At 38.5% G+C, this 25,362-nt stretch overlaps 1 protein-coding gene across 1 annotated transcript; it reads right to left on the reverse strand.

Moving 5' to 3' along the window:
- Positions 1-185: 185 nt before the first annotated feature.
- Positions 186-25,182, reverse strand: LOC121981380 (elongator complex protein 2-like). The gene is made up of 10 exons (XM_042533861.1): positions 24,555-25,182; positions 24,249-24,336; positions 22,718-22,803; positions 20,004-20,157; positions 18,823-18,983; positions 18,089-18,757; positions 17,635-17,950; positions 7,229-7,446; positions 2,553-2,730; positions 186-1,014 (listed from the first exon to the last, which is right to left on the reverse strand). Exons 1-10 carry the CDS (start codon positions 24,681-24,683, stop codon positions 521-523), a joined length of 2,493 nt encoding a protein of 830 aa, XP_042389795.1. The 5' UTR covers positions 24,684-25,182; the 3' UTR covers positions 186-520.
- Positions 25,183-25,362: the final 180 nt, after the last annotated feature.

Genomic DNA, 25,362 nt, shown 5'->3' on the forward strand with positions numbered 1-25,362 from the left:
AGTTGATGTCGACTTTGTTAGATTACCAACTTCTCACTTTAACTCTTGAAAAAGATAATGCTATGGATATCATTGATTTAAACCACTTGCAGATTGAAAGCTATTGTACAGAGTTTGATCTCGAAATCAGTTTACTTTTCTACACAGTAGGAGCACCAAGCTGGCCATCACAACAATTACCAATATTAACACGGCAAAGAAATCATTGAGAGCATTCAAGTGCAGGGAGAAAACCTCCCTGGGACATCTAAATAAAGGAGTAAGCCTTGATTTTAATTTTTTTAATTAAAAAAAAAAAACACAACCAACTGCCTAGTTTTACAAGATACAACAAGAGCAAAATTGAAATGTTGCAGCTCTTTTTCTCCTTGGTTGTTGATTGATTCATAGCAGATATTTAAAGCTGGAATTAGATTGTTCATGGCACCAACATTGCAAAAACCTGTCTCATCCTGCAAATTTTGATTGCTGTTTGATACCTTTCAACTTTTTTGGATGAGTTCCGCCTGACAAACAATCTTCAATGATCAAACACCTTGAATACCCTAACAGTTTGATCAGCTCCACAAGATGCAAGCTCCATCAAGCTTGGGTCGCCACCATGTGATTCTGGTTCCCTCCAGGCTAAACGGAGAACTGTGGAGACATGGCACAAGAATGGGCTAAGCCGTATTGCAAGAACAGCACCAAATGGGGGCGATTCTGAGTCTCCGACAGTAATTTGTCCACCAGAGACACTCCAGAGTTCTAGGAGACCATTGTCCATGCCAACAGCGAGAGTTCCAGCATTCCTGGATCGATCAATGCCCAGCCAAGCTAAAGCTGTAACACTATCATCGAACTGGGGCAAGATGCAGAGTTGCTTGACAGACGAGCCACCCTCAATGGCCCAAACCTTGACAGTCTTATCCCTTGACCCTGTTGCGAATTGGTTTCCAAATGGATTCCATGAACAGGCCCAAATAATTCGCTTGTGTGCTTCGTGCTTTGCAACTAGCCGATAGCTTGTTTCACCTATTTCCAAATTTCCATAAAGGATTTACAGAAGCAATGACTCTTATGAACATAATATTTTCCAAAATTAGCATGGAATTGGAGTGCGATGGGAGATTTTATAAATAAAATTACAAGCTTTTATGTATAAGATAAGTTCAAATTCTGAAGAATATTTTTCAATTGAGAAGGAATCGTCAGTCAAATAAAAATAAAGCAAGTTTTCCTTGGTTAGTTATAATGCTTCAGTCACTGAGAAATATTATCATAAGTTATATGGCAGATGTCAAACTGCTATGGTGGTTATTAATAAGAATGGTATAGAAAAAATTGGAAAAAACTTACTAGATTTACTTATGCTTCTCCAGCTTAAGCTACTTACAGCAGTTTGCTGCAAATTTTTTTTTTCAATATTCCCATCATGCAACATCGACTTATCTTTAACCGTAACTTGTTGAATGGGACTTTTGTATCAGGAAAAATGTAGTTGAAATTTTCTTCAGTGCAAATTGTTTCTCTAATTAAATCAGGTAGGTATCTAATGTTTTAATGGATTATAGTACAAATCTAAAATAAGTTAAATGATATTCAGACTAGTACATGGTTTGCCCATCAGAGGACAAATAGGGTAAGCATACACAAAAATATATCTTGGTTAGGTTGCTCAGTGAATACTATTTGCTCCAAAGCAAATATATTATCTCAGATGCAAAATGCTGGGAACTTTTCATTTGTCATGATTTATGTACAATAATCTAATTTCTGAGCAGGCTGATCTATAAGCTCACGTTCAGATGCAAAATCTATTTTTGGAAAAGAGCAGAACTCATTATTTCACTCATTTGTAAATCATTCACTCCATCAATAAGCTCCTCTCTACCATCCACCCTAGGCCACCCTAGGCCGATTGTTCCAAGCAAGCTAAGTGAGTTAGTCAAGCCAGGTGATCAAGGGAGATCTGTTTGTCTCAATTCAGTCGAGTTGATTGGTCCAGTTTTTTTTATCCAACAAACCCAATCAATTCAATTGGTCCAGACGAGTCAATTGTTTGGTCCAAGCTAGCCAATCAATCCAAGCTGGTCAGTCAGACTGGGTAGGGTAATCATGTTGAGTGCATTGAACAAGCTAGGTGAGGCACCCACGCGTGATCAACTCAACTAGCCCACTCAACTCATCCAGCCTGACCTAGAGAAGGGAAAAAAAATTTTCCCTTTATGCTCCAAATAAAATAATATTTTCCAATAGATTTTAGTATCACATTCAAACAATAGAAAATGATCTAATCTCCCTAAAAAGATTTTTTTAAGAAAAAAATAATAAATAAATTACTTTCCAAGGAAACAAATTGAGCCTAATAATCGCAATTAATAGAACATTATAATAGTCTATGGATGCTCAATCCAAGTTTATCCAACTTTCATCTAATGATATTTGGTTGTAAGAAATTTAACTTTGCCAACAAAAAGCTCATCAATCATGATATTTTTGAAATATTTAATTGTAATGTTTGCCTTTAGATAACTAAAGTAAACCTAACCTCATAAATTAGTCTAACATACCAGAATTATCAATTGAGAAGATAGAAAAATGGCGATCCCTTGAAACAGATAAAAGGAAAGAGTCATCATGGGAGAATTCCATCTGTGTAACTGTCAAATTGTGAGATTGCAAGCGACCAACAGCCTTCCAGGATCCAACCTTCCATAGCCATATTTCTGCCACAGCTACTGATTGAGCCTGCAAGATAAGGAAAAGGAGCTTTTAATAAAACCTCAATGAAATGGAGTCTGTTAGCATCTAGATTCACTAAGTTTACGGAGATATATCTGTTACACACTGAGCAACAGCGTAAGAATCAATGAGCGAGATTATCTGATCTTCATTCTTGAACATCAAATACATTGTCAAAAGTACAGGCAAAAATTACATGTTTTACCCATATCGGCCACACACACACATATCTGATCTTCATTCTAGAACATTGAATACAATGTCAAAAGTACAGGCAAATACACACACACAATTACATGCACAGGTGTTACAGGTACTCAGATTCCCACTATATTAGTTCTAGGGATGGCAATTTACTCCTAATCCGATGGAGGATTCAATATCCAACCCGAATGAAAGACGGTATGGAGGAATTTTTTTTGGACCCAATTAAATAATCGGGTATGGGTATTCGAGTATAGAGGCAGGTCTAGTAGAATCCTATCCATACCCAACCCGAATACCCATACATATATATATTACAAAAAAATTTCTTCTCTCAAAACTCACTAACTATAGATGTTTCATCTATTTTTTTTTAATTATGTTTTTTTTAATATGATGTTAATTCTAATATGCTTTTATTGAATGATGATAGTTGAATGGAATGAGAAAAAATATTAATATAGACAATTTTCAATCCTCTGATGGATGAGTATGGAAATTGGATATCCGATCCCCGATAAGTATGGGGATAAAAGTTGAAAACCCGATAGGGGTAAGGACGGAGGATATAGAATCCGATCCAAACTCGACCCATTGTCATCCCTAATTAGTCCAACTTCTAATTTTCAATTGATATAATGATAAGACATGCAGCAAAACCAATTCAAGTACCAACTGTCCTAAAAATAGTATTTAATCTGCGTAATGAAAAAAAAAATATCATATTGATCTCACTTGATGTGGCAATGACCAATGCACTCATCCAATGTAAGAGTCATTTTGGTATTAATACAAACTCGTAATATGAGATTAGTAAGGTGCTTGTTATACTTTGTTTAGTGGTTTCTATGGAAGTTTAATCAAATTACAAGGATTCAAAATGTTTATGTCCATAATATATGGTAGATCAATTGCATAGTACATAAGGCCATATGCAAAGAAAGATATGGTCAGTATTAGAATATATATATATATATATATATATATATATATATATATATATATATATATAAGTTAGACTATTTATCACTACCAAATCAAATGTTCAAATTAACAAACAAGTTATAAGATACTAAATAGTGTAGCTTGGGGTTTTATGCAAATTTGGTTTACCTTAAATCAATTAAGGAAAATAAATAAGTATTAAAATTGGAGATGTAAACCACATGTCAGATGGAGTCATATGTAGTCATTATGCAGTCCCATTCATAATCTGCTCAAGCAGAAAACCAATCAAAGACAATCCCCAATTCAAAACCATGTCAGCACAATTAGACTCGTGTTGATCCTTGCCGAGTGTTGGCTCAGCTTGGCATCAAGATGATATTCTTGATTATAACAAAATTCACAGCAACAGTGAAATTCTAAATATTGGATCATCGCATTGCTTTAAATACCATGGTTCATAAATTCCATTGATCTCAATATGTATTCATTTAGCTGGATTGAATCAGCAAACACGACAATACAATTTCTATGAAGAAATCAAGCACAATCGGTCAATAAATTGGGATTTGCTAGATTCATGCAAAGGAATCAAATGGACACGACTGAAAGTGAGAAGAGTTGGTATTGGCATCCCCCTCTAAATTGGCTTCAGCTCCGACTAAATGTGATTATATTGATTCAGTTTTTTTTTTTTTTTTGACATTTACTAATTCCTATACAATATTTGCCCACTTAAATGTCAATTAGAAGAATTGATATTGACATCCCCCTCTCCCCTCCACACTACAGTTGGCTAGAGGGTGACAGACTTGATACAATGGAGGCAAGGGATCAATTCCCAATGAGCGTATGTCCTCGGAAAAAAAATTCCTCCCACCCCCTAACCAACTTAGCGGTTGGCTATAAACTGACCCCATGATTTACCTCCTTTCACCTAACCTGGGGACAACAGTGAGGGACGCCTAAGGTGAACATAATCACATTTTGCTACAATAGTATTTGCCACACTAACTTTTTATGGGTTTTCATCCTAATTTTCTAATACTATAATCCATAAAGTATGGATATCATACCATAACTCATAAATTTTTCTTTTAGCATAACGTCCCATGTTGATCAAGCAGAACTCTAACAACTCCTCTCCATCCAAATAGTCACTTTTGATCTAATTAATTATATATTCGTCAATATTTCCGTGATGAATTATAAACCCAAGATATCTTTTAAATCCATCCATCTTAACTATTATTTCATAAGTTTTGTTATTCGTGAAATTGCATTTCTTATATTTAGTCTAGTTCTAATTGATTTAATCCCTTTACTTTCCCAAATTTTACTCCACAATTAAAAAAAAATTTAATTATTTACAGCTTCATCAATTAGTAGATTATTGTTAAAAATATTGTGATTTGTCTTAATATGGCTGGTAAGTTCATCTAGATTAGAGTAGCATAACCTGACAATTGTAGAAAAATTATATATTGCGCTCTTGGTAGCATTAATATTGAAAACTTTGCTATCATGTATGTTCTTCGTCACATTAATATAGCTACTAGATATTCATTTCCTCTCTAAAGTCTATTATAACAACTTGGTTTTATCATCAGTTTTCCCAATTGGATGAAAATTATATGCAAACACTTCTTTTCTTTGCATTCGTCCAATTTTTTATCTTATTATAAATGAGATTTGCATTTAGGCATGAAAAATAATTTTTAGAACTGTTTATTTTATCTCATTCTTCTCTCCATCCGTTTTTCAGAAAGGTTCATTATACTGAATTTCATCATCATCAAATTGTGTTTGTCTTCTCAACTATCTAAAGTCACCCATATACAATAGATAAAAAAACCTTTGTGGCATTTAATACTATGTTACAAATTTTATAATTATATATTCAGATTTTCTATTCCAATAACTTTTAGTATTCTAAATGGCAGTTGAGGTGGCTGCCTAAGCAGGAGGCGGACCTCACCCACACCGCCTTGAACCGCACTGCCTTATGTTTAGGCGATGGTAAAGTGTTCCGATTCCGACTCGGGCGATGGGTCCGGGCGCATCGCCGGACTCGGGCGATGCATTCGGGCACGCACGACAGGTCCGAACTCGTCGTCAGGATTAGGCGATGTGTCCAAACACGTTGCGTCCGACGCTAAAACACCGAAGTCGATCGCCGAATAGAATAGGTTTTTTTTTAATCGAAACTTTAGATTAATAATTTTAATCATAATTAGGATAATTTAAATAAACTTAATTAAAGCCCAATAAAATTATCCTATATATATATATATATATATATATATATTAATTTTTTTATTAAAAAAAATATTTAGACTAACTTTTTTATTTTTAGTTAATATATTTTATAGTAATTTAAAAAAAAAAAATTATCCTTTATTTAATTTTTTTTATCCTTTAGTTAATATATTATTTAATTATGTATAAAAACAGTAAAAAAAAAAAAGTAACCGGCTAGGATGCAAAGGCGGTAGGCGATCACTAACCGGACCACCACCGCCTACCGCCATTTACAACACTAGTAACTTTATTTTTGCCACTTGTAGGGTGTAAATCTCACATGTGGTTTAGCAATTATAACTGTGCAGACCTTGCTTGGACATTTGTAGCTTGGAGTCTTTACTAGAAATGCCTAAAATGATAATCTCAATTAGCCTCATTGACTATCCCTGGGGTGACCGGTCCAGTCCCAAGGATGTTTCCCACCAGCCACCAGGATAAATTGGGAAGCGCACGCAGCGGCCATCCCAGAAGCCCACCATCCTTCGATTACGTCCCCCATTTAGAGGAAAAATTCCTGAAAAATATGTCGTAGTTTGGGTTCGAACCACAGGTGCTGGGTGACAATTTGGATGTAAATTCCTGCAAATATGTCGTAGTTGGGGTTCGAACCACAGGTGCTGGGTGACAATTTGGATGTCCTACCGCGGCAACATTTCATCCCAGAAATGCCTAAAATAGTGTATATCAATATAGCATTGTTCTTTAAGACCTATAATCAAATTGTAATCTAACTATTTATTTTTTAATAGTATCCATTAAATCACCATGTGTTGTGTGACCTAAGATACATTTAACTGCCTTGTCACTTGTTTTTATGAGTTCAGACTCCAAAGCCAATCATGGAAGTCATTGAAAATTTTAATAAAAACATTAGAACTACACACTTAAACTACTTAGTTTTAAGTCAAAGCTCAATAGGAGCACCATCTTGCCCTACAATCATAATTGTTTCATCTTCATTCCTTCAATGTATCTTGGATGATAAAAGTATTACCCTTGATATACTAATGTTTTATGTAACCAATAGAAGTGGACCATTAAGAGCATATACCTTGCATGATGAAGCAACTAGCATTCCTTTGTGATCACAACAGATGGCAAACAATTCATTTCCATGACCATAAAGCTTGTGAGATTCAGGCCACAGTGTATGATATGCAAGTTGCTCCTCAACTGGAGGCACAGTCAAAACAGCAGGCACAGCATCAGGAATTGTTTCTAGAGAATCTGCAACATCATTCTGAAGCCTGCTTGGAACTTCACCAGTAGCTGTACATGTGGACAATAATATCAGATTTACCCATAACGCAGATGAATAATGTAAATGAAACACTTGCAGTACTGTATTAAACACACTAAACCAAATTTGTATGTAGAAAGAAAAGACAGTTATGGTTGGTGATTGTATAGTTAGCTATTAAAGACAAAGGTACAAGCTGTAGCAATTTTACTAGACATGGAGTGTTATTTAGGATTTTATGATATTTGCACAAAAGTAATGATTTATATAATAAAATACCAGTGCTAATATTGATAGTGTTTTTTCGTAAATTAGCCTAATAGGAGGGTTTGATTGCTCGAGGATATGTGGGGTAGAAATCCACAATTTAGTTTAAAAAACATAAGAAAACACAGAAACTAAGACATCACACTTGAAGAATCCTAGGCATCATACCTTAGGCACATTATAGCGCACAATCTGGAAAAAAAAAATTTTGAATGTCATTTTTCTACTTTTAGCAGTACTGCAAATACATCTTTATACAAGCAGACTCTAAGAACATAGGAAACAAATCACAAAAAAGACTCACAAATATAGTTTGATTAACTCTTAGAATTTCTTGCAAATAACAAGGATTCTTGACTAAATTAAGGACTCTATTGACTTTCAAACATTGGCATCTTAGACTTTACAGCTAACTCTTCGACTTCTCAAAAACTTTCAAATATTGAAATTGTTGGACATTTTCAAAATCTCAAATTTTTCAGTCTTTAAATAGAATGATATTGTTCAGTATTATGCCAATATTCTGACTCATGATGTCGAAGATGGATTGGAGGTTGTAATAAAAAGGAGATGAAGCAATATGTGGATGTATTCAAGAAACAAAGTGAGGTTCCCTTAAAGTGAGGTCATTATGCCGTTAAAATTGAAGAATTCCAAATGTTATATGATGTGTCTCGCAGTCCCCACCCTAGCAAGTACTAAAGACCTGCCCGTGCGAGTACCTACGAGACAACCCAAGATGTGACCTTAGGACTCTGTGGTTTGGGAACAACCCTTTTTGGGTACATACCCGGAAAGATTAAGTCTTCATGGCTTAGGGAAGATGGCAGGTCAACCCCTTTGAGTATATCCTCGGAAAGGCCGAGTCTTCATAAGGTTAGGAAAGATGGCAACTTGGGAACAACTCCTTTAGGTATATCTCTTGAAAGACTAAGTCTTCATGGCTTGGGAAAGGTGGCGACTTGAGAACAACCCTTTTGGGTACATCCCCGGATAAACTAAGTCTTCATGGCTTAGGGAAGATGGCAGCTTGGAAACAACCCCTTTGGGTACATCCCCGGAAATACTAAGTCTTCACGGCTTAGGAAAGGTGGCAGCTTGGGAACAACCACTTTGGGTACATCTAAATCTCACAGCTCAGGAAATGTCATAGCATGGGAATAGCCCCTTTGGGTACATCCCCAGAAAGACTAAGTCTTCACGGCTTGGGAAGTTCGTGGACTCGGAAATTCCGTGACTTGGGAACAGCCCCTTTAGGTACATGCCCAAGAAGATCAAGTCTTCATGGCTTGGGAAGTTTGTGGACTGGGAAATCACGGCTTGGGAAGTTCGTGGACTCGGAAATTCCGTGACTTGGGAACAACACCTTTAGGTACATCCCCAAGATGATCAAGTCTTCATGCCTTGGGAAGTTTGTGGACTGGGAAATTCGCGGACTCGGCAATTCCGTGTCTTGGGAACAACCCCTTTTGGTACATCCCGGGAGATCAAATCTTCATGGGTTGGGAAGTTTGTGGACTTGAAAGCTCCTGGACTGGAAAGTTTATGGACTGGAAGTTTGTAGCGTGGAAATGTTGCAGCTTGGGAACACCCCCTACGGGACTTCCCCGGAGAGGCATAGCAGCCAATGGCTTAGATATAGGAGTGGCGGTCTACCCACCCCAGTCAACCAACACGAGTAAAAACCTGCACAGGTGCCTTCTCGGGTAAACCCCTCAAGCTCCTTTTCATAACAAATTGACAGCACAGGAGCATCCCCACTCGAGAACATCCTCATTCCGTCATTGGGCCGCGAGAATATTTCCACCCGTGGATATCTCCCATGGACTCCGATGGTGATTTTATCACATCATTCTTGCTAACACTTCTTTAACCAGCAATCTAATAGGTGGTTCAATTATCCAAGCCGCAAGAATGTTCCCACCCGTGGATATCTCCAATGGACCCCGACCCCTCCATCATCCAAGTCGCGATACAATGTTCTAAATAGCGGCTGAGGTGGCCGCCTAGGCAGAAGACGGGCATCAATCACATTGCCTTTGCCTGAGGCTTTAGGCGGTAAATCATCTCCTTGTACCACCACTGCGCCTAGAATCGCCACCGCCGTCATTTCACCACCGCGACACATCCGGACGCATCGCCCGGGCCTAACAATGAGTTTGGATGCATCGTCTAAGCCCTACGACGAGCCTGAAAGCGTCGCTTAAGCCTTGTGACTGCTGAATGCGTCGCCCAAGCCCGACGACAGGCCCAAACGCATCACGCGGTCCTAACGACGTGTTGGACTCGTCACCCTGCCGAGGTACTCGGTTTAATTAAACTTTAAGTTAATAATTTTAATCTTCTACCTATAATTAGGATAATTTAAATACACTTAATTAAAGTCTAATAAAATTATTTTATTAATTTAATATATATATATAGTTAAACAAATATTTTATTTTAAATTTTTAAATATTTAGATTAAATTTTTTATTTTTTATTAATATATTTTATTAAAAGTAAATATAAGAATAATGACTTTATAATATTATATATAAAAAATAGTAAAAAATATTCAACCGCCTAGGCGGCCAAGGCGATAGGCAGTTATTGATCATCCACCACCGCCTATCGTCATTTACAACACTATCGCAATAATATTCTCACCTGCGAATATCTGCCTGGACTCTGACGCCTCCGTTATCCAGGCTATGAGAATATTCTCACCCGCGGACATCTCTAATGGACTCAGACTCCTTTACTGGTTCTGCTTAATCATTCTTGCCAATGATTGCCTAACCCTGAAGGAAGAAGCTGCAATAAAGTCAAGGTCGAAACAACTGATGCAGTCGAGGTGAAGGCAGCCATGGATTCTCATCAGGTGACGTCAGCAGACCAAGCATACATGTTATTATGTGAGGTGACAAGCATACATGTTATTATGTGAGGTGAGACAAAGTCAACCACATACCCTTACGTAATGGCATCAGCGGACTAGACAACAAGCATAGGGAGAGGTCAACCTTGCACCTAGGACTCATACATGTGTCAGACCTTGTCTCTTACTAAAGTTGACTGGAGGTGATTGTGACCATACCCCCGCCCACACTAAAGCTTGATTTCCGCCCACAAAGGAGTCTAGCAACAGAAGCATGGGTTTTTCCACGTGGAAAGGTGTTGCATCGTTATATAAGGAACTAGAGGTTGATCAAGAGGGGCTCTCAGCCATTTTCGACAAAACCACTCATTGTGAGTAAAGGCAGTAGGTTGACTTGGTCAATTATTGTGCTTCTTCTCTATTTTACTCTAGCTCAAGGCCTTCCCCACTGGAAGGCCCCTTTTCTTTCAACTTGCTAAAGCCCTCCTCCTATGGGAGGCACTCTCTTCTTTCCGGTTCAAGCCCTTTTCTTGAAGAAGGCAATCTTTCTCTTTAGCATTGTGTTGACTTAAGCATCGAAGGGGAAAAGCCGACAACGCGGCTTGCGCTGACCGATGTTGACATTGCAGATTGGACAAACAACTTGGACACAGCAAGTCGCAGTAGGAATCATTCAGGGATAACAAGTCACAACTCACAAAGGACTAAAGGCTCTACCAGTGTGAACCTAAACTAGATGGTGCGGCCGAACCAAGAGGATTGGGAGCGGGAAGGGAGATTCAGACCGCATCACTATCCAACAAACAAGATAGCAAATATAATGTTAAAATCTTTACACAAAGGATAATCTTTCTTGAGTAGTTTAAACTAAGGTCTACAATTTTTACTCATGCTATAGTTTCATTATATGATCGGAACAGTAAATGGGTTTGGTGGTGAAACCCACTGTTGTAATAAAGAGATTTTTAAATCATCCCTATTTCAGGAGAAATACATCGTTTATATAACCACACAACCCTAAGCAGTATCAACTTATTTACAAAAGATAAAAAGACTTATCTACCCTTGTTTCTCACAACACTCCCCCTCAAGTTGAACATATATATCAAACATGTTTAACTTGCTAAAAGAAGAGTCGAACACAGCTTGGGGTATAGCTTTTGTAAACATATCAGCAAGTTGGTCCTCAGACTTAACATAAGGCAGACATAGCTCTCCATAATCAAGTCTCTCCCGAATAAAATGACGATCAATCTCAATGTGTTTAGTCCGGTCATGCTGTACTAGATTATTTGCAATATTGATTGCTGCCTTGTTGTCGCAATACAGCTTGAGAGGTAATTCAACCTTTAATCCTATGTCTGTCAACAGAAAACTCAACCACAACATCTCTGCAAGACCATGTGCCATGGCTAGATATTCTGCTTCAGCACTGGACCGTGCACAAACATTTTGTTTCTTACTCTCCAAGTTACCAAGTTTCCTCCCAAAAAAGTGCAATAGCCAGAAGTGGACCTTCTATCATCTCGAGAACCAGCCCAGTCTGCATCAGAATAGCATTCCACCTTCAGATCACCACCTCCTTTAAACAGCAAGCCTTTTCCAGGACATGATTTCAAGTACCTTAAAATCCTGTCAATGGCCTTCATGTGGATAGTCTTAGGAGCATGCATGTACTGACTTACCACACTAACAGCATAGGTGATGTCAGGCCTAGTCATAGATAAATAGAGTAATTTTCCAACCAGCCTTTGATACGTTCCCTTTTCCAGACTTGTAAGATCTTCCCCACTAGAACTAGTAAGATCATGATTTACTTCAATAGGAGTAGACGCTGGCCGAGAACCCAGCTTCCCTGTCTCCTTGAGTAAATCCAACACATATTTTATCTGACACACATAGATCCCTTTTTTTGATCGAGCAACTTCAATGCCCAGGAAGTACTTCAATGACCCAAGATCTTTAATTTCAAATTCTGATGTTAACTTGGACTTAAGAGTCTGGATTTCTACCTCATCATCACCTGTAACTATCATATCATCAACATAAACCAAAAGAATGGTAGTGCTGTCCCCTTTCCTTTTCATAAAGAGTGTATGATCAGCATTCCCTTGTTTAAAGCCAAACAAAATCATGACTTTGCAAAACCTATCAAACCATGCTCTGGGAGATTGTTTAAGCCCATACAAAGCTTTTCTTAGCTTGCAAACCTTTCCTTTTGTTTCAATTCCAGGAGGTGGCAACATGTATACTTCTTCACAAAGGTCACCATTCAAGAAGGCGTTTTTGAAATCTAACTGAAATAGAGGCCAATCATATTGAGCAGCAAGAGAAAGAATTACCCTGACAGAGTTCAGCTTTGCAACTGGTGCGAAAGTTTCCAAGTAATCTACCCCATATGTTTGGGTAAATCCCTTGGCAACAAGTCTGGCTTTATATCTAATCACTTCACCCTCTGAGTTATACTTGATAGCATAGACCCATTTAGAACCAACCAAGTTCTTCCCCTTCGGGGGATCAACTAATTCCCAAGTACCATTTCTGTTAAGAGCCTCCATTTCGTCGTTCATTGCTTCCTGCCACCTTGAATCCCTTACAGCCTCATAATAGGAAGAAGGTATAGCATGATTTGATAACTGTGAAACAAATGCATGATATGAAGGAGACAAACGAGAATATGAAACGTAGTTGGAGATAGGATGTTGAGTACATGACCTGACACCTTTTCTAACAGCAACCGGAAGGTTCAGCTCATTCATATTTAGAGGTGCGGTTGACTCAACTGATGAGGATAACTGCTTCACAGGATCAGGAGCCAGAGCATCCGATTCAACTAGCCGATCAATAGTAGGTTCTTGCTTGCGTCTTTGTCGTTTGTAAGTAATAATATCTGGTGAAGACTGTGCTCCCAGTGACGGAGCATCTTTTCCCAGTGGTGGGGCATCTTTTCTATTTTCTATGACATCCAGTGGAATAGGAGAAGAAATCACTTGAGGAACCACTTGAGGTACAAAGGAAGAGGTAATATTCTCCCCCTGAGGATGAGACTGAGGAGAATAATAGGACTCAGACTCAAAAAAAGTAACATCCTTCAAAATATATCTCGTCCTAGTAATAGGATCAAAGCACTTGTAGCCTTTCTGGCAAGTAGAATATCCTATAAAAACTCCTCGTATAGAACGAGGATCAAGTTTAGAGGACTTGGGACCAAGAACATGAATAAAACAAAGAGAACCAAAAACCCGAGGTGTAAGGGAGAACAACTCTACACCAGGATGAAGAATAGTGAGAGGACAACGGTTCCCGAGACCTTTAGATGGCAATAGATTGATGAGATAAGCGGCTGCAAGAACAGCATCAGCCCAGAAATATTTGGGTAAGTGACGTTGAAATAAAAGTGCACGGGCTGTTTCAAGAATATGCCGATTCTTTCTCTCGGCCACTCCATTTTGTTGTGGTGTGTAGGGACAGGATGACTCATGAAGAATTCCCAAATCCTCAAGAAAAGTATTTAGAGACTGGGCAAAGTACTCACGGGCATTGTCAGAACGAAGAATCTTCACCTTTGAGTGTAGTTGTTTAGTAATGCTACTAACAGAAAGTAAATTAATAGAGACGGAAGGAACATGAAGTGCAGAGGATAGGAAAAAATGATCTGTAAGTTTTATGGAACCTTTGCCAGCAACAGTGGCTTTGGTTCCATCTGCAATGATCACTTTCTCCTGCCCAGAGGATAAAGAGTAAGAAATAAAGGAGTTAGCGGCATTTGTCATGTGATCCGTAGCTCCTGAATCAATGACCCAGGGGCTGTAAAAGTTGGGACCAGTAACACTTAATCCCAGACCACGAATACCTGTGTGCGCCTGAGAGGGAGTAGAGTCTGCAGGAGTAGAGGCCGAAGATGAAGCCTGAAGCCGAGAGAGAAGATGCTGGAGATTAACAATATCAGTGGAAGACAGTCCAGTGGTAGAAGGCACAGAGGAACCAATAGGCTCTTTATTTTCTATCTTTTGGATAGCAATATTACTACTATTAGGAGCCTTCTTAGCGTTGTGCTTAAATTTTTCAGGTTTTTTTTTGGATATTTTTCCCAACAGAAATCTGAATCATGATTAGTCCTCTTGCAGTGCCGACAAAATCTGTCCCCTTGTCTTTTAGTTCCCCCAGGTCGGAACTTGTTTGCAGAACCAATAAAGACAGAGGTCTCCCCGATCGGAGGGCCTACAGCGGAAATCCCCTTGTTGTTCATGGTCCTTTTTCTATCTTCTTCACTTAGAATTTTGTAGTAGACCTGTTCTAGAGAGGGAGTAGGATCAAGACCAAGGATTTGCCCTTTTAAATTTTCGAACTCTGCAGTAAGGCCATCTAAAAATTTAATAATTCTGTCTTTTTCCAGAAGCTTTAAATATCTCTGATGATCATCCGTGGAACTCCAATTTTCCATCCGGTAGTAGTCAAACTCATCCCACAGCCCCTTCAGAGTAGCAAAATAATTGGTGACGGACATAGAACCTTGTTCAAGTTTGAAAATTTGACTGCTGATCTGATAGGTACGCAGCATATCATGTCGACGTCCATACATCTGCTCTAGTGTCTTCCACATGTCGTACGCTGTTTTGTTATGAAGAATGACTTGTTTGATGCCAGAATTAACAGAGTTAAGCATCCAAGTCATTAATTGAATATTGTCACGCCGCCAAGTGCGAAAGCTAGGATCCTTCTCATCTGGTTTTACTTTAGTGCCATGAAGAATATCAAGTTTATCATGGCCTTCGACATAAAGTTCAACAGCAACTGCCCATGATGCATAATTTGTTTCAGACAATTTTTCTGATACGATCTGAAGACCGGATCCTCCAGTGCCTGTCATTGTGAAAACTGGTTGTACCTATCCTGAAGAAGACATATGGTTCACAGAAATCCCAGAGGATTCGCTAGCGTTGTCCGCCATTAAGATCACAAAAAAAAAAATATGTTTCTTTTTCTGGAAGGGCGGCGGCAGCAGACTAGGCTGAAGAGAAGAGGAAAGGGGAAGTGCAGTTGATCGATCCCTTAACGCGGTAGAGAGAAAGCAGCAGCAGCCAAGAGCGACAAGGAAAGGGGAAGTGCAGGAGGCAGAGAACTCTGGAACAGGAGGCAGCTTCTTGTGCTTTCTGTCCGACACTACTGGAGGCTACTGCTGGTGGCTCTGGCCGATGGCAGCGTCCGCGGCGTTGGGTGGACGGGAGGCGTCTGCGGCGTGCGCGAGCAGAGACGGCGTCCGCGGCGTGCGCGAGCAGAGAGGGCGTACGCGAGCAGAGACGGCGTCCGCGGCGTGCGCGAGAAGAGAGAGCGTGCGCGAGCAGAGAGGGCGTCCGAGTGCGCGAGCAGAGAGGGCGCAGCTTGTGGTCGGCAGCAGGAAACCAAGGAAACCAGAGGCCAAACACGCGAGCGATGAAGAAGGGAAGGGAAAGCTTGGTCGGCGCTAGGGCAGAGAGGAAGAAGATGCGCCAGGCGGTGGCGGTTAGGGTTAGGGATCAGAAACTTTGCTCTGATACCATGTTGTAATAAAGAGATTTTTAAATCATCCCTATTTCAGGAGAAATACATCGTTTATATAACCACACAACCCTAAGCAGCATCAACTTATTTACAAAAGATAAAAAGACTTATCTACCCTTGTTTCTCACAACACCCACGAAGCAAGATTCAATTCCCATTGGTTGGATGCCCACTGTGTCAAATTTCTTGTCCCCTCAGGACGGTCTAGTGGCTAGCACATGAGGTGCTGACACCATGAGGTCTAGGTTTGAATCTCGGCATAGCCGAGGTAAATGTCTCCCTAATGCACCAGTCACTATTCCAAAGGTTAGTAGTCACCCGTGATTGACCTCCTCCATATTGGCCCTAGTTGGCGAGGGCGAGCGTAGTCGCCTTTTGCCACCATTATATGACCGCAACGATATGGAATCGGCAGAGAAAATGGTAAATTTTGTCCATGCAAACTAGCACAACACAAAATTGAAAACCAAGGCTTGAACCTCACCACTTGTATTGTCATAGAAGAATATATATTGCTCTGCTAGTGCATTAGCTATCTTGTTTTCAATACCTGATTTGTGTTTAATTATGAAGGAATATCCTTGTAAAATGGGAACTCATTTCTGATGTTAATTGCTTAGTATTTTTTCCAGTTGTGTTTTTTTTAATTGATGTATTGAAGGGCTTGGTAATGTCAAGCGATAGGCAATAAAATACTCTTGTGAAAGGAAGTAATGTCACTAATGGCACAATACTTGAATTATTGCATAAAATTCTTTGTCATAAGTGGAATATTATTGTTTTACCTAATTCATCTTTTCACTAAAAAATGTAATAGGATAGTCTTCTTGGCTTATCACGCCTTTAATCTTAAAATAGATGCATCACATGTCACTTCACAAACCTTTGAAAAATCTAATAGCCAAAGAATTAGTGTTTCAACCAATCTTTCCCTTACTTCTTAAAAGTTGTGTTGGTCCATAAGTTGTGTTGACCTAAAAAGGCTGACATTTTCTTCATAGTTATAGGGGCTATAATGGAAGGGGAACCTTGGCGCAACGATAAAGTTGTTGTCATGTGACCAAAAGGTCACGGGTTCAAATCCTGAAAACAGCCTCTTGCAAAAAGCAGGGTAAGGCTGCGTACAATGGATCCTTCCCCGAAACCCCACATAGCGGAAGCTTCGTGCATCGGGCTGTCCTTTTTTTTATATAGGGGCTATAATAGTACTAAAAAAAATTATGAATCACCAATAAAATGTTGCAAAGTCATAAAAGTTTCTAACTTAATGTAGTATCCTAGGCAGTGTCTACTGTCGAATGATTTTTACCTCTAAACCTTTAGATGACACCACCAAACCCAAGAATATCACAAATGCAGTCATGGAGCGTTTCTTCAAATTTATGTAGAGCTTCTCCCTGATTGCGAAGAACTATCACCCCAAATCCAAATCCAGTTCTAACTAGTTACTTCATGGCTAACTAATTAGCTCATCCAACAATATCCAGGCTGATTATCTTCTAATAAATTCGTACTCATTTATGTCGAAATGCAAAGAAAAGAAACTCACCATGTGCATAAATAGGTTTCTGTGATAATCCAAGAGCAGACATGTTAGCCCCCAATACCTGTACTTCACAAATGTCTTCAAAGCAGCAGGATTTTTGTATTGCATGATTAAGTGTTTTCAAAAAGGACAAAGGAGACTCAAAAACTCTAGCAACTTTTTCATCAGCACCACTGACAAACCGATGATTCCCACTCCCTTGTATAATGGCCACACAATTAATATCATGACCATGAACTTGAGGCCGTGCAATCTCATGCCAACTAATCCTCTCCTCAAGAGATGCTTCACTATGCCAGGGAGCAAACACACGAGTTGTCTGCAGATAAAGAATTGCCACACTGTTTCAGTAAAGATGAACTAATTGAAACTAATTGAAACTGCTAGCTAAGCATCCAATTGATAAAATTAGCACAAACCACAATAAGAAAGCTCTGTAATGAAGATAAGTTCTTACTTGGTCATGGCTTACAGAAAGTATATATTCACCATTCTTGGACCATGCAATGTCAGATACAGAAGCAAAATGACCAGAGGGAACATTCTGTGGTTTCCAATTTTCATAATCCACGCCAGTGTTCCTCCATAAATGAAATGATCCACCATAACCATGAGCAAGAATTGACTCACCATCAGATGCCCAGTGGCCACCGTAGAAGCCCAAGGCTGAATGACTTAACTCACCAACAGAGACCACATTTAGCCAGATACCGGTGCTTTCTTCAGGTCTCCATATCATCATTGTCTTATCCATAGATGCAGACAAAATACTCATAGGTTGATGAGCTTTACTTCCATCAAAAAAAGGAGGTTGCCACTCAACAGAATATACCCAATCTTCATGCCCAACGAGCAAAGACTCCAGGGAAACCTGGTAGGAATTAGAATCGGCCATAAATAAAGGGCCTTCGATGTATGATGCCAAGCCAATTCTTTCTTTCCTCAGTGGCATTTGAGGATTAGCTAAAGAACTACACATAACCATCTTCCATATTCGTATGCTTCTGTCCTGAGATGAACTTACAAGAAAAAGACTTTCTTTTTGTCCATCTAAACAAACAGGTAAAGAGAAATCCAAACTTCTTATCCAGTCTGTATGAGCTTTTAGCTCACAAACACGCACAAACTGAATGTTGAAAATATATCAGTTACAGATTTCAAAATAACAAAACAGAAAAATACTATGCTTACTTTTCCAGTAAACTGGCCAAGGTAAATATAAATCTTTTGGTCTAGTCCTCCCATGGCTAAAATAACTTTGCCTGTGTCTCCTGGTAAGACAGCCAAGGACAGTGCAACCATAGGCTTTGAACCCACAGAGAAAGACTCCAAACAGGAAATTTTGCAATCCCCTATTAGAAGTCAATGAACAGCACAATCATTGGTCAAAACTCAATAGTAATAAATAATAATGCGGCAACAAGTTAAATATTTTTTTGTAATAGTGCAAAAATGTTGAAGGAACAGCTCGATGCACAAGTCTACCAAGTTTGTGTATTCTATAAATATGCATATCTAACAGTTCTGAAAAAAAAAATGAATGTGCAAATGACCCACAACTAAAAAGAACAAAGTAAGTTATAGTTAAGAAAAGATTTGACATTTAAATTCCCATATTTCCAGGACACAAGGACATGGAACCAAGGTTTGCCAGATCCTACCTAGGAATGAGAAGATGTCCGATAGTTTCAAATCCTAGTATTGGAGCACAGGATTGATCGGAGCATAAGATCGTAAGATTGAAAATTTCAATTAAAATATTTTAGAATAGAATTTGATATTGCAATATATAACTACTAAATAAAACATTTTAATAAGTAGCATTTGAATTTCATGAAGCATAAATAAATTTATTAGGTAGTAAATATATGAAACTATTATGTAATTCAAAGTCCCCTATTTATAAAGAAGCAACTTCTAACATCAATCATTAAATTGTTGAGTTGCATGCATGATGAGTTGCATGTACATTTCTATCTAGTCATGGTTGTTGGGATTTTGAAATCCTACATAGTAACAAGAAGTAGAATTGGATCAGATTGTAAGTTCATAATATCTTATCACAATTTAGATCCTATTTGTGACTTGAATTCAAGTTAGTTTTGATCGTAAAATGCTAAGGTCCATAACACAATCTTGACTATCATGCATAGGTCACCAGAAAATGTCATTGCCACGTAAAAACAATAATGATTGATTATTGTTTACTATTATTTTCTCTTACTCCCTACTAGAATCTTCAAGATGTTTAGTAAGCTAGTCATGCACCAAGAAAATTATTTGAAAATTGAAATGCTTTCTGTTTCCCATTTATTCAGTAAGATTTTAATAACCGTTAGAAAAACTTAAATCAGTTTTTAATGTTGTCTTACCTGACATACTGGATGGAAAAATCAGTTCCCATGTACAAATGAGAGCATCTGAAGAAGTAGAAACAAACATAGCCTTAGTAGGAGAAATCATCAATCCACTTAGACATGTAATGCCTTTCTTATGCCTTTCCGATACTTGTAATACACTTCTCCACTGTATATGAACCATTAAAATAAAATCCAAGGGTTAACAAGTTAGCTAATTGCATATACATTTTATACACATAATTGTCTGTGAATACTCAGAATATGTAAGAGGTACTAGAAATATTAGCAACAAGCACCAACTGAAGTTCAACCCAAAGTAGTATTGAACTGAAGCTGAAACCATAGTTTAAAGTGTCGTGCCGAAACGGTCGAAACGTCTCGTTCCACTCGGTGACCAGTACCTGCACGACTCCGGCACTAGACCCACGACAGGTGTGACATGTTGCGCGACCCCGTGGTCACAGCAAAGGGGTCGTTCGACTTTGCAACAGCAGCGGAGAGGTCGCATAACCCTTCCGCTGCCGCCGTGGAGGCATCGTACGATCTTGCGGTCACTGCATAGGGGTCTCACGACCAACGTGGTCGTGTCGAAGGAGTCATGCAATCCCGCGGCCATGGCTGGTCGCGCAACCCTGCGACAGCACCAAAGTCGTGCAGGCTCACGAGTGGAGTCGGATTTCAATTTTTTTTAATTAAACTTAGGTTACTTTTTTTAATCAACTCCTAATTATGGTGGAGATAATCTAAAGAGACTTTATTAAACCCTAATAAAATTATCTAATTAATTTTATATTTCATTTATTTTAATTTAAAAAATATAATAAAATTTTTATTTATTTATTTATCTATTTTCATATATTTTCCTTTTTTTAAAAGATTATTTTTTATCTTGTTTATTTTTTAAATATTTATGTTAAATATTTTAGTTTTTAATTAATATATTTTATATTTAAAAAATATCAAAACTATATCGGCACAGCACGATACGGTGCCGAAACCGTATCGTTCCAATCCAGGACCAAAACCTCGGCACAGGTCGAAATTTTAAACCATGGCTGAAACCATGCTAGATAAAAGGAATGGAGAATATTTCGAATAGAACCTAAAGGCTAGAGAACTAGCAAATTTTGTGAGCGTCCATAACTGGAAGAGAACCTAAAGAGTTTGTGAGAAGATGTGTTTGAGCATATACAAGTTCCCTGCATATAACATCATTATAGAATGTCAATCTTTAAAATAAAATATTATTTATTGATTGATTTGGTTGAAATAATATCATTTAGTTAACAGAAAGCTAATGTTGTTTCATCCATAAATTATGAAACATAATTCTCTCTATATATTTGGAAGTAATATCTCCTTTCTACTTTAGTTATGAGAGATGGCAATTTGATGTTAAAACTAGCCAGACCATGGGTCTATGATGAATCTATATGATATTTTGTATATAAACATAATGTAATGAACTTTTATTTCTTAAATTTTAACAATGTAGATAATTTCCTCCACAAGAAAAGGTTTTTAAAAAATTTGAGTCAAGCTGGGCATGACATATGCCTACTAGATTTTACCAGTTCCTAGTCCATGTAACTTCCCTGAAACTATGAAAAACAGAAGAGTTTGTTAGCAAATGTGGTTAACTCATTCACGGATTCATATGATCGAAGCCTCTTTTACTAGCAAGGGATAAACACGTTATTCATACAAACAAACTGAACAATGTTCTTTTAGATCCTAATAGATTTCCATTCAACATGAGCATCATCTGAAATATGTTCTATAAAAATCTTAATACACAAACTATATGTCAAGAATTTAAGTTCAAAATCATTTTAGTAAAAGATAACTTGATTTCTTTCATAAGTCAAAATTGTGGTATGCAAGTCTTGTTCTTTATCAAGCTTGTCATCATCCAATCCTCTACTGAACCCCTTGTGATTGCTGAGTTTAATTGTAAGCTACAACCAGTGTTTTGAAAAAAATCAGACTGGATCAGTTTAACCAGTTCAGCCAAGAACCGGAGACTAATTCGATCCGATCTAGGTAGTGTTATTCTTCTAGTTTTACCAAAAATTCATTTGGAAAATGGCCACCTGGAGACTAGCACATTCACTCTCCTGGGCCAGTGTTCCAAACACTGGTTGTAGTTATTAAAATTGATAGGTTAACAGTACCCCCCCAAAGCTCATGCTGCAAGGAAAGAGCATAATGTTGTATGCTTAACACTCCCCTTCATGCACAGGATGACTTGACTAGCCCAAACACAATACATGAAGTGATGAGAAAATATTATTAACAGCACAATTTGAAAATAAGACTTCCGTCTTGTTAAAGTTGGTTGACTAATCACTATTCCAAATGTTCAAAATTCAAGGAAAGGAAACAATCTACATATTTTAATTCTTAATTGTGGAATTCCATTTGATAATCTAGAATGACTAAGGCTACAAAGTCAAGTGTTCAACAAATACAAGGAAAAATAGCCTTTCTCTAGGAATTTTCCTGTTTTTCATATTGATTTCAGAACTGCAACTGGTGTAGTACTCCCAGAAAAGCAGTTGCCAACAACATTGAGCTTCCGTTTTGTACCAATTATGGTATCAAGGATGATTAACAAAAGGATGTTCTCTCATAACACAGAAGACAGAAACTAAAAGCAGAGGTTGCACTAATTGATTTGATTACTGCAGAAACATGTAGAATTTATCTCGCTAGTCACTACAGACCTCTCTTCTTTTGAGGTGCATTTCCCACACCACAAGTAGACCATCAGAACTTCCTGAGAGCAAATAATGCACCTCTGCATTTGGAACTGTCACAGATATATTATGAAATGTTAGCTCAGCAAGCTAGAAAAAAAAAATAACATTAATATAAAAGCTTCTAATTCTGCTTCTGACAGGTGAGTTTACAATAAAGAAAAAGAGAAGAAATAAATACAAAAATCTTTCCTTGCTTCAGGAAATGGTTGCAGTATGTGGGACATGTTGTATTGGGGGTGCCTGAAGGTGAGAATTTTCATCAAGTCATTGTAGAATAAAGCAAGATGATTGCCAACTTCTACTTTAATAACTCTCTAAGTGAAGGAAAACATGGACAGGACAATTATGCCTAAAACTGTTGTTTTTCTTCTTTTTCATCTGAGGGCTGAAGAGGGCATTTGAACATTTATCTAAACTTGTTGACCATGACAATCGTGCCTTTGGCCTTTTTATTCTTCTTTTTGTTATCAAACTTGTTCCTTTATTCGTGTTGAACTGAGGGCTAATGAGGGCATTTCAACATTTATCTAAACTTGTTGGCCCATCAAGATATTGCCCTTTTTGGGAGATAGACTCTTGCAATTTTGCTCTCTTTCAACCTTAGGATATATTGACAATTGAGACGTGCAAGCCCCAACCACTTATCAATGTAGCCAAGGCAGATATGTATCTAAAACTAAAATGGCAGAAGATTCAGCTGACTGAAGTAGTTCAAACAAGGGTTAATCAAAGGCCTCGTATAAAAGAAAAGTATTTATTTAAGCTGTTGAACCTGTACAATCAATCAATAAAACAGTGAACCAAGTGGTAATCAGTTCAGCGATAATGCTAGCTAAAAGTTTGTTTCATTTTCCCAAAAAACACCATTTAATGAGGGCATTTTTCACATTGATAGACATCCATATGTCCATTTGGGTACATACTTTGAGAGTAAGACCTTTATGGTGCCGCTTCTCAAACTAAATCAGGAGAATGGAGATCCATCTGATTATAAAGCATGGAGGTTCATTACTCCACAATCTAACGCTCCTGCAACCCCACTTATTAGTGGCAATATACTGAACGACAAATATATCCAATTAAAGTTGGTAGCAGTACTATTAACTACAAGACAAAGGTGAAATAGATGGTTGCATGGGTAACCATAGCAGAGCTCTACTATTTACATTTTTGCATTTTCCTGATTTTTATAAAGAATGGTTAGAAATTGGTGGGAAACAGTAAAGGAAACACTTGATCTTTATGAAATTTGGACAAAATACTTTAATAGAAAAATCCACTGAGAAGGAAATTCACCTAATTTCTCAAATTACATGGCTCACACACGTGAATAATTGTCTGAACACGTAAGTGTCTATCAAAACGTTTGAAAAATATATCCCTATAATTAAAATTTAAAAAAAAATAATGCCTCTGTGAATTGCTACCCATCATCATACATGAACTCGAACAAAGAATATTCATAACTGAAAATAAGATGAAAGAAAGGCGACACCTTTGTGGGCATCTTTGTTCGAGGGAAGCCATAGCGTGCAGTTAACAACAGCCTTGTGTCTTGGAAGCGTAGTCAATATCTGAGCACTCTGGACAAAACCACGAGAAAGAGTAAGAAAACAAACGGGAAACAGATGATGCGAGTGAAAAATTAAAAATAATAAAAAGGAAGAACTAGCCCTCGAACACCTGCGGGCAGAAGACGGTGACGGCGTTCTGGGCGCCGAAAGTAAGAAAACAAACGGGAAACAGATGATGCGACTGAAAAATTAAAAATAATAAAAAGGAAGAGCTAATGGTCGAACACCTGCGGGCAGAAGACGGCGACGGCGTTCTGGGCGCCGAAGGCCACCAAGCCTGAGGGACCCCAGGAAACATTGTTCACGATGCGGTTGCAACCGGCGCCAACGAAGGCAGGTTCTACAGAGAGCGTCATGGGGAGCACATGCAACCTCGCGTTTGGGAATTTATTAAAACCCTACTTGGCCACTACCACTATTGAATGATGACTAGGCGATTAAGGGCTAAAGCGTGTGTATTGAAGCCCGTTGATAAGGGATGGAATCTCAACAAAGGCTGGATGGATCTGGAGAAATGGTCGGAGCCTCTCCTCTTCTAACCCTGAAGAGGAGAGGAGCTCCGGTGGTGGCTGAATGAAGGCGTGAGCAGATCTTGCGTCAATGAAGATGGTGTGAGGACTGATGGTGTCGGGGATGTGTCCGTGAGAGATGGCTTGAGAAGATGATGAGAGGATGGTCAGCCGACGGAGGTGATGAAGGGAAGGTGGTGGCGCCGCCGGCCTTGGTGGTCGGCGATGGAGAGGAAGAAGAGGAGGATTGGTGGCGGCGTGGATGGCTTGGGCGAAGATCCTCTCGAGATGGCGTGAGGAGAAGCTTCGTGCGGTCTTTTTTCTTTAGAGGAGAAGTAACCTCCATCCTTGAACCGGCGGATGATCCTTAAAATCAACCGGTCTAACCAATCTCCCTCAAGCTTTGAATCAAGTTTCAAATTGAACCGGATCCAAAAGGAAGGAAGTGAACCGTTCTTAAATTGACCCAACTTTAATTTGAATTGAACCCTCCTCTAATAGATGAATCGGTTGATGCTTTAAGTGA

This window comes from Zingiber officinale, chromosome 5A (assembly GCF_018446385.1).
Source record: "Zingiber officinale cultivar Zhangliang chromosome 5A, Zo_v1.1, whole genome shotgun sequence".
NCBI lineage: Eukaryota > Viridiplantae > Streptophyta > Magnoliopsida > Zingiberales > Zingiberaceae > Zingiber > Zingiber officinale.